This window comes from Pyrgilauda ruficollis, unplaced genomic scaffold (genome assembly GCF_017590135.1).
Source record: "Pyrgilauda ruficollis isolate IOZ18807 unplaced genomic scaffold, ASM1759013v1 scaffold17, whole genome shotgun sequence".
Classification (NCBI taxonomy): Eukaryota; Metazoa; Chordata; class Aves; order Passeriformes; family Passeridae; genus Pyrgilauda; species Pyrgilauda ruficollis.
Window position 1 is genome coordinate 5,833,560 of NW_024515875.1, and position 17,964 is coordinate 5,851,523.

Consider the following 17,964-nt stretch of genomic DNA (forward strand, 5'->3'; position numbering starts at 1 on the left):
ACTTTTCAAATATGTAATTGGGGTAGTCTAATCTTGCTGAGAGAGAGGGGCACCCTGCCTGTTTCATTGTGCTTCCCCTCTGGGTTGTTGGACCCTTGCTAAACTGTTTGGAAGAAACTAACCTGTTGAATGTAAAGTAAATCTGTGTAAGGTTAATGAATTAACCTTACATTAACCTTACCTTAAATGCTAATGTTGAAGCAGGGAAAGGGCCCAAACTGTGCAGATGGGCGCAAGAGGACTGTCCCATTTAAGGGAGCTCTTAGTACCAACAGTACATACAAGTAAGTCTGTTTCTTGTTACCCAAGTTAAATAAAATACTTAAATAAGGGGAAGAGAGGTTGGCTGGGGTAGAGGAACAAGGGGGAAATTAGTGCTTGACTGTGCAGTAATTGAGCAGATAGAACTTGTGGCTTACTTTGTGTAGGTGTCTTCTTTTATAGTAACTTTCTTTTTTTTTTTTTTTTTTCTTTTTTAATGGTCTCTGATTGCTGATATTTTTTCTCCTCTGGGTTGTTTCAGGTGGAGGAGTCCTCAAGTGAGAAGCAAATAAAGAATCCTCTTCCATCTTCAGAAAGAAAACCTGCTAAGCTAGTTAGGAGCAGGTCTTTAGAAAAGTCCTTGGACCTTAATGAGAATGAAAATCTTCCAGAGAAGAGCAGTGCATCAGATAGTGAAGAAGGTAAATCTCTTAACTTGGGATCTGTAAGACAACATGACTTCGGTGTTCCATCTCATTTATGGAGAAAGTTAGAGAACTTTCTGATCCTATGAAACTTGTTTGCTTATTTGTTTCACAGAATTGCAGCAAAAGCATATTTTTATCTTCTTTTCTGTGGGGGAAAAAAAAAGTTGTTGGGTGTTTAGAATGAAAACAAAGAAATTGTGGTTTTCTTTCTCTCTTTTGGTGGGTAGAAAGTTGCCAACAGCTTAAACTAAAAGTTTCTTGACAGTGGGGTGGTGCTAATTTCAAAGATGTTTCTTTCCTTTGTTTGTATTTCTTGGAAACTGAGGGGAAACATTTCAGGCTGTACTTAAGTTTCTGAAATATTCCCCCAACCCCCTTTTTTGTACTTAGTGAAGCCTATAAACCTTAAGAAAGTCTGTTCTTGGTGAGTAAGCTGAGGAACTTACTGAAAGCCCAGGGTTTTGGGAGAGTATTGTGCATATTCTGAATCTGATCTGAAGATGAAAAACCTTAATGGATATCTTGCAGCAGCTTTCACTCTGTGCTAACAGTATCCTAATGGATCCTAATATACCAACCTCATATCTCATTACCCAGTACAAGACAGAAGAAGCGCAGGTACCTGGATGACAGACTTGGGCTGAGATTTGTGGGTGCTTGTCCTGTGGTCCCACAGTAGTCCCTGACAAATTCTCACTTTCTGTGGTGAGATTTTCACTGACCCTGAGGAAGTTTTCTGTGCCAAAGGGCTGTAGTTGTTCAGACAGTTCATTGTACTTTGGTGGATATTCTGTAATACCTGAATATTGGATTCTGTAAATATCTTTAAAGTGAAGTGTGCACAACCTGTATTGGTTCCAAGGTTATATGGTGAAAAAAAAAGACAGAAAACCCCAACAGTAGTACTGTGCTCAGTAGCAGCTATATATTTCTTTCATGTGCAAAGAGAACTTACTTCATCACTTGTTGGCAGGAATAGAACAGTTTAGTTAATTGAAGGCAGTTCTTAATCTCAATGAGAAATTTTATGTCTTGTTTCAGAGTTGACAACTGAAGTTGTTTGCAGGTGTCATTACAGGGTGATTGTTGAGGTGTGCAGGAAAGCTTTCAGAGTTCTGGATTGAGTTGGCTGCCTTCAAGTTGTGATTTTTGTCTGGGCATATGGTTATGTTCAATTAACTTTGCTGTTGCTCCCCCATACTGCTTCTGTGTTGGTTTCAGTTCAGATTCAACTCAATGCATGTCAGGCATCATAATTTTTGTGAATATACCTACTTAAACAGGCTGTTGTTTATATCATACTCCTACACACTTAACAAGCTTCACAAATTAATTTACTCTTTCACAGGTGTGTGTTGTAGAGCAGCAGAAAGTTCTGGCCTTTGAATGTTCTAGATATTTTGCAGCTTTCCTGTTTTCCTATTACTACATCTCTCTTCTGTCTCTGGATTTTATTTTTTATGGCGAAGGTCTCCAGTGAAACTGATTAAAAAGTAGTCCTGATGTCTTTCCTGCTGCTAGTTGCCTAAACAATAGCAGTAAATATTCCCTGTCATGCCTGCATTAGTGATGTTGGATAAATAGAACATATTAAACTGGAGATATCTCTTTAATGAAAAGACAACTGACTTCATGCCACCTTTGTTATTTCTCTTCCCTTCCCCAAGACTAGTCTTTTTTTATTTGGAGCAGGATTTTCTAGACTCATAACATTAATCTTTTCTCTCAGAATCTTCATGCTTAGAATTTTTTTCTTCTGTTTCTCTGTCTGTTTTCTGTTGCAGTTGCCCCACACTCTTACAAGGTGAATTCCTTCATGCAAATGAAACTAGCTTTCCTACATGGCAAAGGTTTACCCATGTGATTAATTTCTCTTGTGTCCTCTGGCTCATACTCAGGCTGCCCATGGAGGTGTCCTGGCAAATAAGGTGAGGGGCAAGCTCAAGACTGTTGTTCTTCACAACATTAATTCCCTTGTCCTAAGCAGTTCTCACCTCGGGGATGGGGGGTCTGCATCCCACTGTGCACCACTGGTCTATTGACCTGGATCTTGGTGTTTCTGTCCAGTTTCATAAATCAGAGTATAAATCCTGAGCCATGGCAAACTTTTGGCTAAGCTAAACATTAATATCTGTGACCTGAATTCTGCATTTCAGAAGACAGATTTTAGTTCAAGCATAGAATACATGTTTCCAATACAGGGCCAAGAGATCTTTATAATTTCCTCAAGACTCTTAAGTATATAGGGTAGTTTGTTTGTTTGTTTGTTTTCTGTGACCATGTTCAGCAACATGAAATACTTCAGAGAAAGAATGGGGGGAGCAGGATATAGGGAAAACAGTATTTTCTGCTAGAAGGCTGTACTGTATACAGGGAGATCACACATTTCTGTTCTCCTTGTGTAACATGACAGACTTACTGTGTTGTTCCTATGTGTACTAATAACCACCTTAAATGTGTGATTTGCAGGAGAGCACAACTGCCTGCACCGTGCTGCTGCAAGATGGGCACAGCAGAGGCTTGACTGCTTGCAGATAGTGGTATATAGGGCATACAGTGTTTAAAATACAGGACGGTTGAAATTAGGCTCAGCTCTGTGTTAGTTGCCCCCTCTTCCCCTCCAATACAAAATTTTGGATATGCATTGTATGTAAGGAAGAGTAGCCCTGTTATCTTATTGGCATTTTAAATTAAATACTGAAAGGATATATTTTGTTGAAAAAAAAATATTTACTTGGGTGTTTGGAGAATATATGTTTAAATCACCTGAAGGCAAAAAGTGGTGGGGATTTTTTACCTTGTGAACTGGAAAAAGCTAGCATTGTGGTAATACTTACTTAGTAGCTCCTCAAGATAATTCTGTACTTAAAGTATAGGAGAGTTCTCTGAAAATGGTTAATTCTGCTGATACAGTCTTTAAATAGATGATGTCTATAACATGTTCACTTTTAGGAATTGGTTTTATTCACTTGATTTCAGGTGTATTTGCTTAAAAGCTTCTACCTACATATCTTTCATGCAGCCTGTAATTTTTCCCCATCCCCAGCGATATAGAAATGTTCAACAGTGCCAAGATTTGCATACATACTCTTTAAAAATCCTGATCCTCCCCCAACTCTGTGGAGTGGAAAAATCAGCCTTCTTACTAATTTGTTTGATAGCCTCTGCTCTTATAGTTCAGCTTTCTTAATTTGCTTGTGGTATGTGTTTAGCCTTTTGCTGTTGGTTGTTGAGGGGAATTTTAATAACCGTGGTTTTCTTTCTGCCCCTTCCCCCCACATTTTCTGTCTCTTTTTTTGCACTGCAGATGTCTTTAAACCTCTACTATTTCTGCTGCATAATGGTATTATATTCAAACATTATTTCACAGCTTGCCTTGCACTGATGAAAATGACCTTAGGAAGTGCAAGGCAGTAGTGGGGGTGGGAATAGACCTGCTGTCGTTAGGCTGAACCAGAACTCTCTGGGTAATATGTTTACTTCTATGTTTTTGGGTCCCTAGGGATCCTTACCTAAAGTCAGAATAATCTCATGTTCTTTTAGCAGACAGCTCCAGTTCAGCTATAAATGTATTCAGGTTCAGAAAGTTAGTGTTGATAATTGTATGCTGCTGAGGGGTTAGAACAGTACTGAAAGTGAAGGAGTTAAACTGATATCTCTGTATTTGTACAAAACATTTTGTTAATAAAGAGCATTCTAAGCCAGTCTTAGGTAAAATGCTTCATGTTGCATTGTGAAAAACAAAGGCAAGTTTACCTGTATGAAATGAAACGCTAGGCAAACATACATCTTCACTTGTAGCAGAAATAAGTGGTTAAAGCTGCCTGTTGTGTTCAAATTAAAAGTGTATAAAGTGTATGCTTATTGATTGCTATGCTACTGTTTGTGCTCACTGCTTCATCTAGGATTTCTACAGATAAATTTTGAGAAGCCCAGATGGAAGTGACTTGAAGCTTGCCAAGCTCTTGGTGTATCCTGTTACTTAGTTCCACTGATGTGGAACTCACAGCATTTATGCATACATGCACCTTCCAGACCCATTGTCCAAAAAGTTTAGTTTTTCTGGAGAACGGCTGTTTGAATCCTAGCATCTAAAGTAGCTGATAGACCTGATATGTAAACCCAGGTTTAGCTTGGATTTTCTGAAAATTACTGCTGTATGTGCTAACAACATTTAAAAAAACCCTTTGTTTCTTCCAAGAGCTGAGAAGGATTGTAAGTAGAAAACAAATTTCTCAATAGATACTCATGCACTTGGCACTTCATTGACTATTCCTTATTAGAGACATGACCATATAGAGGTAGTCTAGGTAAATTAACTTAGGGGAAGTTTTGTATAGACCTGTGGGTGCTTTTTGTTCAGACTCACTAGAAAGAGGACAGACTCAGAGTAATAGAGCTTGGCAGCAAGATCTGCACCTTAAGGTAATAAAGCATGGGTTTTGTGCATATCACAAGTTGCCCTGCCTTACCAAATTACCTTGCATCAGCAGAAAAATAGTAGCTGTCCTCAGGCATTTCAGGCGAACGTGAAGTTGAATTGTTTAGCTCAGGCTCACTCGGGCAGAGGTAACTTGTGTTATCTTGTGTTTGCTAAGACATATACAAATAGCTGACAAAGCTGATCTGGTGCTTATCTGGTGGCTTGATCATGTGTCTTTATTTTTTTTTTTAAAGTGGTAGCAGATTCCTTGGGCATGTCAACATCCAGCTGAGTAACACTCAGCCACAATAACTAGGTTTGAATTGCCTGGTAGCTGATGCTGTGCTAGCTGATGCACAGTAGGCAGGGGGGATGTCAGCATCAGTATCTGACACTTCCTGTCTCTTAGCAAAAGAGAAGATGTGGGGAGTGCACTCTGAAAGGAGAGATCTGTAATGTTGAGGTCTTGTTAAATTAGGTCAAACTTACAATTCACTTGGCCTGCCTTTTGTTAGAGTTAGATTCAGTTACAAGAGAAAATACAGTGAGCATAAGCTGAAAACTCAGGCAGAATTTCTGGCTTCCTGCAGAATGTTTCAGCACAGCAGAATTCATATTCTATGTGTAATGACTGCGTATTGACTGGTTATATAGGCCTCTTGAAATGTGTGTTTGCTTTCTGTCCCATCTCATAATTGTGTGGAATTACAATTGCATAAGCAGAACATGGCATGGAGAGGAAGTCAACCTCCTGTGCAAGCACAAAAATACATCACTCATGCTTCACTTTTGGGGTCCTGCTTTGAAGCCTGATGAGACCAAGGAGAACTTTTTTGGAGGCAGATGTTCTAGCAGGCTAGGAGCAGCACTAGAGAGGGAGTCTGCTCAGTCAGAACTGAGTTTCCTTGGGGTCTGCTGTGGTTGTTCTATTAATTTGCTTTATCAATACTGACTGCTACCAAGCCAGTAATGTTTTAAGTGCTGTAACATTAACCTGCAGGCAGCTTCTGAACTACAGCCTGATATTCAGGCTCCCCTTGCATTCATGGCTGGCACTGACCTTTCCTAGCCCTGAGCATTCATTTGTATCAGTTGAAAGGTTGGCCATCCTGACTTGTGTCTGTCTGCTGCAAGATTTGCTTTTGGGCTGCTTGTTTCATTTTAGTGATGTGTGGTGCTGGGGGGGGCTTGTTTGTCTTGCTGGTAATTATAGTTTAGGATTGACTTGTTTCTAAAGCATAAGCAGATTGAATCGGGATTGGCACAGGAAACTGCTTGCCCTTCAGGATTATAGTTCTATCCCTTATCTCTTGCAAGCGTGGCTGAGAAAACCACAAAGCTGAGTCATGCCAGCAACCACCAAGAAGCAGAAATAGCAAAGATCAGTGCTGCAGCCACAGAATGCCGCTGGGGTGCTCGGTGGCTTTGAAATAGATGATGGCATTCGAACCTCTCCGTGCATTTTTGGGAACTGCAAAATGGAATGGGCTATCCCTTTTGTTCCTGTTCAATAGGTATGGAGGGAAGAACTCTTTGGGAGTCTACCTGATCCCTTAGACTGTGGGCATTACCAGTATTACAACTGTTAAAAGCAGAATTCTGAAATCAGCCATAAGAGGAAAACTGTTATGGTTTTACTGTCCTTCTTTCTTGTCTTTTGCACAATACACACATATTAATGAAAAGTATGCTAACTTTCTTTCCCCCATGTTTCTTGCAGGATTAGTAGAATACTGAAGGCAAAATTAAAGGGATGGTACCTTTTGGTGTTAATTTATCAATTTGCACTGGGAAGTGGTGGTAGTAGTGTGTTTTTGAAAATCAGCTTTGGGTTTTTCCTTAAGGCAACCTACCTACCAAATCATTTGCTGCTATTCTTACTGGGTTTTTGAGAGCAAGAAACAAATGCTGGTGCAAGCTTAGGAGAGATTTAAGATGTAATAAAGCCTAGAATGCTATCAAAGTTCTGCATAATACTGTTCTTAACCTGATCTCTGTCTTTCTTAGCAGTGAAGGAGACTGTCTCTGACAATGATCTCTATGGGAGACTTTTTATAAACAGAGTTTTCCACATCACTGCAGACAAGATGTTTGAAATCCTTTTCACCAATTCTCACTTCATGCAGAGGTTTCTTAATTCCAGGAGTATAGTAGGTAATAAACCCTTCTGTCTGTTACAAGCTATCCTGAAAATTTTTACCTCTGAGAATTGCTAAATAGGGCTAAGTTGAATTTTTTTAAGTTTTTCCTTGCTTTAAAAGAATTTTTAAGCTTTAAAGTTTCACTATGAGAGAGAATATTTAAAGCTATACTATTGTTTCCCTGGGTATGCACATTTTGGAGTAAAAACCTCATTTTAGTGCACCCCAAAACTGCACCTTAATGCCTGAATTTTGAGTAGGTTATTAAGTTGATGCCTTCTGTGAGGTATTTCTGATTACATTGTGTCCCAGAAATAGTGAAATTTGTATGGTACACAGGCAAAAATCATTGCATCCTCCTAAACGATACTCACAGGCTTTAATTTTCTGGATGAGTAAATTTTATTCACTGAGACCATAAGAACAGAAAATCAAGTCGAAAAGGGTAATATTTATTCAGTGTCAGCTGGGAAGGCAATGTGGCAAAAACTTTTGATAATGCTAAATGAATCTATTCAACTCCAAGGAAATGGGAAATGGCGTATTTTCGTTTAATTGCTTACTCTTTTGTCGACCCTATTTCAGTAGACTCAGGCTCAGCTATCCAGAGCCTCACCTTTGTTTATTAGCAGACTACATGGGTATGTTTTTTCCTGGAAAAACCCCACAATTAATTGGAACGAGTTTTCTGTCTTTCCCCCTGCTCCTGTTCTCAAACTGTTAAGACATGATAAGACAGGTAATTTTTATGTGAGATGTTGCCTGACTTCTCATCTAGATGCTGTATCAACCCCTTGGAATAGAGACTCCAATGGCAATCAGTTGAGGACTTTGACATACACTGTAACGATTAACAATCCGCTCTGTGGGAAGTTCACAACTGCAACGGAAAAGCAGGTACTGTGTGCATGTGTGTGTGTCTGGGGCCCTTTGAAGCAAGGGACAGGTCAGCTCTGTGGTCTGTCAGAGTTCTGACTGTGGATTCAAGTTCAGTGAACTGCATCTGCAGTTTAAACAAAGCATCTCTCAGGTGGCTTGCTGTGTCTCTCGCCATTACTGAGCCAATGCTTATTAAATGAGAGAGGCTTTCTACCTTTACAGATGGCTGTAAACGCCCATGAAACTCGTGGGGAAAAGTGTTAGCATCTCTTAGGAACTGGGGGTGGAAAGGTGCAATTAAAGACTTCCAGTGTCCACTTCTGGGCTCCCCAGTATGACAGGTGAAGAGCCTAACAAAGGGCCACTAAGATGATGAAGGGACTGGAGCACTCCATGTGAGAAATGGCTGAGAGCTGGAAATGTTCAGCCCAGAGAAGAGAAGACTCAGGGGCATCTTAAAATTTATAGAAGCATCTGAAGGAGGATGCAAAAAATTCTGAGTCAGGCTCTAACCATCCAAGGCCACAGACTTCAGTGGTGCCCAGTGACAGGATCAGAGGTGATGGACACAAATAGATGACACCTTCTGAACATCAGGAAACACTTTTTCACTGTAAGGGTGACTAAGCAGTGGAACAGGTTATTCATAGAGGTTCTGGTACCTCCTTCCTTGGAGGTATTGGAAAGCCACCTGGACATGGTTCTATGTGGGATTCACATTCTCTGAACCTTAGAGAAGCAGTGGGAGAAGCAGAGAAGAGAATGATCAAAACAATTCTTATCTCATTTGCTGTGCCTGTGTTTGTGCACAAGTGGAATGCATTATGGAAGTTTATTTACCTGAAGGGAATTGGTAATTGAATTCTGGTGTGAGTGTTTTGTATTCTTGACCAATCTCTGCAAGCCTTGTCCTGACGGTTGGTCAGTGGGGAAGTCCTGATGTTGGCTTTAGCAGGAGGCATCTTCTCTTTTCCCACCCCACCTATACTAGATATTCTTAACTGTTTTTTTAATAGTGATTCTTTAGGCTTTCTGTCTCCTTGAGTTCACTTGGAGTCGGTTGATCCAGCCTAAGGAACTCAGGCTGAAAGTGGGTGGGGGAAATTTGTGTACCATGAATATACCTTCTTAATTTTATTTCTTTTTTGATAGATCCTGCATAAGCAGAGCCAGAAGGGTCAGTCTTACCAGGTAGATGCTGAGGTCCTGACCCACGACGTCCCCTACCATGATTATTTCTACACTGTGAACAGATACTGCATCAGCCGCACGTCCAGTCACAAGTGCCGGTTACGGTGAGCCTGCGTGGTGCACGGCGGGAGGGCAGAAGCCAAGGCAGGGATGTTCTCAGTTGAGATTTGCCAGCAGCACAGAGAATGTTGGGTTCTCTTCTGAAAAACAAGCTTAGTTTATTTCTTGTCGCACGTATGCCGTGCTTGGATCTCATTAATGCAGTGAGAAGTTAACTGAGATGTTGACTCTGAGGTACAGAACTCCTCTCCAAGACTGACCTGGGTCCTGACCAGCCTTGTGTTTATGAGTGCAGCTGTGCAAGTGGGAGAAATTGAAAGAAATTGAGATGCTTTATTAGAAGGTTTCCCAGACATCCTTACTAAGGACCTGTAGAGGAGAATGATTTCACAGGAATGTGCAGGGAAGACAGAATGTACTTAATTTTGCAAGGAGGGTACTCAAGTGAACTCTGTCTAGATGTGGAATTTCCTCTCCCATTTGTTGAAAACATTGTGAGTGGTGCTGTCTTTAGTAAGAGCTTTTTCCTCAAACTTAATCAGTACTCAGGAAAGGTTAGCAAGCCTGGATTCTATACTGGCTAATCTCAGGCTACTGAAAACTCCCTCTCTACTGGGAGAGGGAAAGGAAGGTCCTTGAAAGACTGCTTTGGATTTTTTTTTGAGTGAATCACTGTTCTTCTTTGAGACCTAGACTTGTTTTTTCTGAGACATGTGACAGCCCTAGGATAAGAGCAAAAACCTAGGTGCATATGGTGTACAGAGCATACCTGTGTAGAACAAAAGGCACATGGTGTGTTACAGTGGCCTTAGTAAACTGTTTAAAATGGCTCAAACTCTATTTGAAAGGAGTTTTGTTATACCCTACACAGTGGGCTTACATTGATTTGGAAGATTACTTGAAAAGTTGAAACAAGTGTATTCTAGGATGGTCAGTCTTCTTGGCTGAAACCAAGGACTTTGTCCTTTATGAATAGCTTTGGGATTCACTCAGTTAGAAGCATGCCTCTGAAGGATTCTAGTTCAATTTTTATTCTGGAAGCAGTATTGATTAGCTTTACGTGAGAAATGCAAGGAATGCACAGTAGGAATGTCATTTTCCCCTCTGTCTTGCTCCTGGAAAGACAGATTTTAATTTCTGTCTACTCAGGGTAGGATGTGAGCACTTGAATTATGATAAAGAATTTCACTTTTTGCTATTGTAGTGCCCATGTAATATATCATGTGTACACATAAAAAGTAAAAATCATGACTTTATTATCTGGAAGCCTGAATCATATTTTAAATGCATGTTAAAATGAGAATGCTTTAGAGGGTAGAAATCATCTGGTAGTCTGAGCCTGAAGAAAGACATTCCAAAATGTTTCCCATAATTTGGACATTTAGATTTTGATGCTTTAGCTAGAGATGTTGTCTTTGCTACTGTCTGTCTCTTGCATTTTGCAATGAAAGTGCTGTCCAGCTGGAGAGCAATGGCAGTTCCAGTTGGTATTGCAGATTTTAGACATAAGCTGGAAGCTGCTTCTGATAAGAGATTTCTGCTATCACTGTGCCTCCTAGAAGAGCACTTCTCCATTATTGCATTCTGTTTTCTAGGGTTTCTGCAGAAGTGAAGTACAAAAAACAGCCTTGGGGCCTTGTCAAGTCTGTAATTGAGAAGAATACCTGGGGAGGAATACAGGAAAACTTCAAACAACTTGGTGAGGCATTTGCTTCTTTGTGCTGGAGTAAGGAGCCTACCTTTGCTATGTACATTTTTGTGTCTGTCAAACCTGGCTCCTCAAAGAATGGCCTGGAAAAAAGGCAACACCTAAGCAGTCTTAAAGACAGAACTTCCTGCTGTCAGTCTATCTGCCAGTTCCAGGGTATGAAAGAAGCCGTGTGGCTAACAAGGGGCTTTTGTATACCTGGCCATAATGGCTTTCAGAAGGAAACAGGAGGAGCAGCAGGAAAGCTGTTATTCTCAGCTGCATGTGCTTATCTCTAAGACTTTCCTTGACTGTGCATATGAGAAGAGAAGCTGTGGCACATGGCAGGCTCCATGAATGTCTGTTCACAGCCTGGCCAGCCACTGCTGCAGGCTCACAGTCTAACACAATTTCTAGCCTCAGGCTAACAGTGTCTTGCAGTGCTCTTCCAACTGCTGTCTGGCATAGCATTGAGCAATCCTGCCTGGGCTGAGTGTGCACCACCTCTGCAGAGTGCTCCAAGTGCCCTCCAGAAAACAGAACAGGGGTGGAAGTCAGGGTGTAGTTTGCCAATTAGCTGCTTTAAGCTCATGTATTGGAAGGTGTGCTTGTTCCTCTCACTGCCACCTTGCATATCTCACAATTTGTCTTCAGCTTTCTTTTTGACAGTTTGGTAACCTTATTTTTTTTCCACTGCAGAATCAGATCTCCTAATGGAGGAATATGCAATTAATCAATCCATAGAAGACTCTGGGAAATTACTTGCTCTGAGACGAAGGCGACGCACTTTACACCGGGGTTTGGCAGAATCGCTTCCCAAACGCTCTTCCCAACATTCCTCTGGTGACATGGGAGTAGAGTCCCAGGGCAGCTTAATAGGTAGGAATTTTTTATATCAAGTGTTTTCCAAAAGGTATGTTCAAGAAAGCATAACTCTTAAAATAGTGCAAGAGTAGCACTTGTGTATATGTTACTCTTATCTGTGATAGTAAATGCTTCAACAAGTTCAAGCTTCTTCAATCTTGCATAAAGTATATTTGGAGCATGCATGATCACTTCTATCATGAGTATCTCATGAAATTAAGGCTAATATCCCTTCAGTTTTAAAACAAACAAAAATCAATCAAAATCTTACATACTGCTCTGTATCTGCAATCGTTTGAAAATGAGATTGGATCGGGGGAAAAAAAAACCTAATTCCTGTAAAGTTTCTGAAAAGTTTTTTTTTTTTCTTCAAATAACTGCACACACAGGTCATGAGTTGATTGAACTTTGCCACTTGCCTCTTGGCGCTGTCATCTCAGTTTTGGTTATTGATTTTTAATGTTAAGAAGTCTGTTTCCCATATGCATCTGTAATTTCTGGGTCACTGAAGCACTTCTTGCAGGGGCACGACACACTTGGCCACCAGCATATACAATATTGGTTTCACATAGAGAGATGAGGAACACCTGTGCACTAGTTTGCACCAGGGAATGGTGGATTCCATGACAGAAGTTGAATTGTAAACAGTGAGATAGGAGCAAGTACACTTCCTTAAAGAGGGAGACAACACTGAGTATAGGTAGCACTGAGAGAGTATTTGGATCAGCAGCATGTGTAAAGGACTCTTTACCTATGTGAAATTGCTTCCTAATTACTTAATTTTGCTCCACCTTTTCAGATGAGCGTGTCTCTCAGTGTACACTACAGCTTTTATGTATGTCTTTTGTGCAGGGCAGAATGTGCAAAATTAATTCTATTTGAAGATCAGTGTGCCCAAGTGATAGTCAGCACACTGGGTGCTCAGCTTGGAGAGAGCATGCGCACTTGGTCCCTCAGTGTCTGATCCCTGATGACTGCTGAATAGCAGGTGGCCTCTCAAAGGGCTGTTTTCAGGACAATAGATAAACCAAGCAGTAAGGATGGGACAAGTTATAGGAAAATGTGACTACACTGGTTGTCAGAAAGATGAATGTGAGCAGGAGCACAAGCGGGAGAGAGCCACTTTGCAGCCTGTCTCTGCTGTGTGTGACTAGTAGCACATATTCATGTTAGTAATGGATGGACTTCGACCTTCTCAGGCTATGCAGGTTTAATGTGACCGACCATGCCCCCAGTATTGTGTTCTCCCTAACACAGTGAGTAGGGGGAATTCTGATGGAAGAGCCTGACTGTTCAGCCAGCTTCTTAGAGACGACTGCAAAAATGCCTTGGTGAATGTTGGAGGTGATCCTGTGCACCTACATGACCTGATTTTTTTTCCATCAGAAGTTGAGCTATTCTGTGTGAAGTGCTGGGCACTGACATATATCTATCTGCAGACATCCTTTAGGAATGTTCTTTAGTACTTTTTAACCTCCTTCTCTTCCGTGCCCTATAGGAAGGAAAAGAGATGCAGTAAGTAGGACCACCACCATCATTGTAGTAATGAGTGTCTTGTAAGTATTCACTTGCATTAAAGTGTTGCTTGACTCAAGCTCATCTTGGTTTTTATCTGTGTTTGTTCCTCATTTGCATCTTAAGATTGCATGTAGCAAGATAAACTAATTTGAGTGGAACATGTGGGTATAAAAGGGGGATGGATTGACTTGGAAATGACATGTGGGATGAAAATGCTGACTTGCCAAAATAGTCTACCTTACAGGTTTACTTGGGTCTGAACCTATTAAAAAATGAAGTCTAGAATCTACTAATTCCTAATTTTAGAAGTTCCAAGAAGAGATACTGTTATTTTTTTGCTATTACCCAGCTTAATGGTAACTGCTAGGAATTGTTCAGATAGATACTAATTTTCAGTATAGTGCTGCTCCACCCTTTTTTTTCCCACGATGCTGGGAGGATTCTGTTTCCTTAGCTGTCTTGAGCCGAGATCTTGTGTTTGTAGCATTGCAACTGAAACTGTTGCAAAACTTGATTTTTGTTCTCTTTTATCTACAGTTTGCTGCTCTTGGTCTTGCTGAATATAACACTGTTCCTGAAACTCTCAAAGATAGAGCATGCAGCTCAGTCCCTTTATCATGTCCAGCTTCAGGAGGAAAGCTCTTTGAAGTAAGTTGAGTTCACAATATTTGCTTTCTTTCTTCTTCAGCTTATGTGAGAATCTGATCTGAAGAAATAAATTATAAACAATGAAGTTGAGTGGTAAGTTTTCAGAAGTGGCTGGGGCTGGCTGTATTCTGTGGTCTATGCTGAAATCCAGTGACATGTCTGACTGCATCTTGCAGTAATAAATTTCTTCTTTGACAAGCTGTTTTGGGAGAAGTGTTAACCTTAGTTTGCATTTGTCAGCCTGCTGTGACTCATCTTCTGTGAATATCATAGTGCTGATCACAGAACTGAAGTGTTCATCCTGTGTGAACCAGCATGTTCTCAAATGGAATGTTAAAGATTCATTTAGCTTTTTAGCTTCTCTCTGTGAGTCTCCTAAATCTCCTCTCCTTCACAAACTTCCATGTTGGTGCCTTTTGTACTCAGACACAGAAAGATGTTGCTTCCTCTTGAATACAATATCAACAAAATAGTTAAAAACCATATCCTGATTTTGAGTCTGGAAGAGATGTGGGCACCGACCATAGTGACAGTCTCAGAACTGGTTAGAGTGACGTTCTTCCTAAGAGGGATCTTGCTCCCTGGATTGTGGACCTTACATTGTAAACATAATGTGAGCACAGTTTTTTCCTGGTGGCTGTTGCCTGCAAAGGTCTGAGGTACTAGGTTCAAGAAAACAGGGATTGGAATTCAACTGCAGGCAGCTTTGTATGTGGCTTTTGTAAGAGGATGCTCTTAGCAGTGGCAGAGTGATGCTGGCCGAGAACAGTTGCTTTTAAAAAGGCATTGAGGTGCGTGTTTCATGTTCCTGACGGAATCTCAATCTTTTTCAGCATATCCCCAGAAATTGTATCAAAAGAGGAGATACCTCAATATGATAAGGAACAGGTTAAACATGTGAAGGGAGTTTTAAGAGACTCAATTGAAATGCTTGAGCAGGTAGGTCTGAAAATCTTTCCTGGTGATATTCTTGTTTCTCAACAAATCAAGTTTTCTCCCTTGTGTTAACATAGCTTGATGTGGTCTGGTGCTAGATAAAGTTTTCTTGATCTGTTTTGCCCTAGGCTTGAGTTTAGTTAACAGGCAGTGCTTATGTTTCTGATGTTTTGGGTTGCTTTGGTTTTGAATTTGTTTCTTGGAGGGTTGGGGGTTTTTTTTGTTGCCTGGTTTTTGTTTGGGTTTGTTTGTGAGTGGGTTTGTTTTGTTTTGTTTTTTGTTGGTTTGGGTTTTTTATTTGACTAAGATGTAAATACTCATGTCAATTTTCTTAAACTTGTCAAGTGCTTAAGAAATGTGTTAATGCAGTTCTGAATCACAACAAAGGAAAGACTGGAGTATTTCAAAACAGATTCCCTTTTCTAAGAACACTCATATTAAGATTTGTCAAGTGTTTTTCCATCTTATTATGGAGTTTCTTCATTCAGGTTTATCCTGCTATTTGCTCCCCACTACTTTTCTAGATATTGGCAAGAGCTTCATTTAGCATTGGTATCAGGGGGCCACCTAATCTCCAGTGAAAAAATAAATTATTTATGCAGACCATATATTTCTGAGAGGCTCCATAGAAGATAATCCTCCTTCACAGTAACTTTAAATTTCAGGCTCTTGTATACTACAGGCACAAAAAAACCCCAAAAACTAAGAAATATGTTGAATACTGTTGTGTCTCTCTGATGCTGAAGTCCATGACTGTTAAATCCTTACAATCCCTAGGCTGAAATTTTAACTCAATACCTGAAGGACAGTAAATTCCTGCTTCAGTTTTTACTTACCACTCAGAAATATTCTGATTTTAACTTCATTTATTATATCTTGAAATGAGATGGAATAAATTACTAGTTTAGGAAAGCTGGAGGGGGAGTTCCCATGTACCCTTCTCCATTGTTTGCTCTTTGTTCTTCCATGTAAGTACCCATGTCAATTTTCTCCACTAAAGGAGGTTAGAAAAAGAAGCCATTTCTTATATTCCTCCTTTAGAGGTGTCTCTGCTTGCACAACTGCTATTAATCTATTAATTAACCACTTTGATCACAACTTGAAAAAGCCTGAGTGCTGGAAGTTTCACTTTAGAGATGAAATTTTCTGGTTTTCATGCCCTTTTTATTTTCTCTGCTTACTGTTCAAATAGTTCCTAATTCTGAAGTGTTAAGTGCTTTTTGAACACAGAGTGTAAAAAAAGAAAAGTGAGAATTTAGCTACCTTTTTCATCCAGAATAACACTTTTTGTCTGGAAGTCCTGACACATCTTAATGCTTGCTACGTTGTGTTTTCTGAGGATTGTCAATAATCTAAACATGTTTTGTGCACCAAAATGCACTCGGAGGGCCAGGTAATAAAAGGAAATTCATGTTGTGCTGCCATGTTCCTTGGAGTATTTGCACTGAACGTTATCTGTGACTAAAAATGGGTGGGGTGGTTTATCTTCTGTGTTGTTGTCTGGTGAGGTGTTAAGACTTTATCATCCTGGACTGTTACTATTTATAAACTCTAGAGTGTAGCTGTTAGGAGAGCACAGTAAGCCAACTGTTTATGGAAACAGGGAGGAGGAAATCACATGAAATCTTTAAAAGAAAAGGAGGAGGGAGACTTTATTTTCCTGATATCACTCACCCATGCAGGAGACTGACTTAAGTAATTGGTGGGGGGGTGGATTATATCTTCACAGCTGAAGATTTCCCTTTCCACGCTCCAGAGAAGCTTTGACCACTTGAACAGGACACAGAGCAGCAAGACTGAGAGTTAATATCCACATCAGCTTTTCTTTCAAGACGTTGGAAGAACAGATACGTGTGTGTGAGGACTTGTGGGATAGGGACTGTAACTGTCTCCTCTGGACTCTTTACTGTTGCACAGAATAAAGGTTTGTGGAAGAAGTAAGTCGGGTTCTGCATTGCCATAGCTTGGCACTCTTGTCTCGCCTGCCAGCCTTCTTCCCTGGGTAGTCTCAATTCCAAGCAGTGCAGAGCTCTTGGATCCATCCCAGGGTGAGTGAGTGAGGGCAGTTGTACTGCTGGTGAATGGATGTGAACATTTCAGAGGGGGAAAAACACCCTCAGCAGAGAGCTGTGTTTGTCTCTTAAGAAATTGCAGCTTTTTATGTCAACGTAGAAAATGACCATCAGTGGAAGAGTGTTTTGGAGCAAAAAGAACATTAGTGGATTCACAGACACAGGATCTTCATAGGCTTTTTTTAGCCATGGGGACCTTGTAAAACAAGTCGCCATCTTAAGGATGAATATGCCTAAGATTAATTAACAGGAAAGGGTTTGATATCTCTTGCATACGGCAAGCTTTGGCAGGCTGCCTTCTGCCATATGTTTCCAGCTCTCCCAGAGAAATTTCAGCCCTCGGTGTTTTCCCTCCATCAAGGGCTGTGCTTCAGTGCGGTGTGCCCACTGATGATGAAACTCCTTTTCATGTGCTTCAAGCGTTTTCCAAGCTGCTTGAGGGAAAGAAGATGAATACAGAACGAAAATCCCAGAGAATGCAAGGGCCCCCTCCCTCGAGTTTGGGCCGTATTAGGAGGGCAGCGCTGGCTCGGGCGGTGCACAGCCCGTCGGGCAGTGGTGCAGACACAGGTGTGGGGTAGGGCGGGGGTGCAGGGTCGGCATGGAGGTGTGCGGGGGCAGCTTTTCCCGGCCCCGCGTCCAGCCCCGGGGAGCGGGGGCGGGCCGGGCCCGCGGCGCCTCCCCCCGCGGCCGCCACCTGTTGCGCTGCCCCTTTAAGGCAGGTGCCCCCGCGTGACGGCGGCGCCGCCCCCCGCGCGCCCATTGGCGCGCGCCGCCGTCAGGTGGACGGTCCGGGCAGGGGCGCCGCCCCCCGCACACCTCGGGGCGCGCGCGGCCAATGGCGGGCGGGCGCTGC

General features: G+C 41.3%; 1 protein-coding gene across 4 annotated transcripts in view; it reads left to right on the forward strand.

Annotated features, from left to right (window-relative positions):
- Positions 1–16,983, forward strand: part of GRAMD1C (GRAM domain containing 1C) — a 52,232-nt gene extending 35,249 nt beyond the window's left edge. For 3 of the 4 annotated variants that reach the window (XM_041463987.1, XM_041463989.1, XM_041463991.1), the window contains exons 9-18: positions 524–683; positions 7,120–7,266; positions 8,032–8,150; positions 9,285–9,427; positions 10,979–11,082; positions 11,770–11,949; positions 13,433–13,490; positions 13,990–14,100; positions 14,934–15,039; positions 16,766–16,983. In XM_041463987.1, the coding sequence (XP_041319921.1) occupies positions 524–683; positions 7,120–7,266; positions 8,032–8,150; positions 9,285–9,427; positions 10,979–11,082; positions 11,770–11,949; positions 13,433–13,490; positions 13,990–14,100; positions 14,934–15,039; positions 16,766–16,843 (1,206 nt within the window). In that variant the 3' untranslated portion in view covers positions 16,844–16,983. The remainder of the gene's footprint in view (positions 1–523; positions 684–7,119; positions 7,267–8,031; positions 8,151–9,284; positions 9,428–10,978; positions 11,083–11,769; positions 11,950–13,432; positions 13,491–13,989; positions 14,101–14,933; positions 15,040–16,765) is intronic. The other variant, XM_041463988.1, reaches the window with a different exon arrangement.
- The last annotated feature ends 981 nt before the right edge of the window (positions 16,984–17,964 follow it).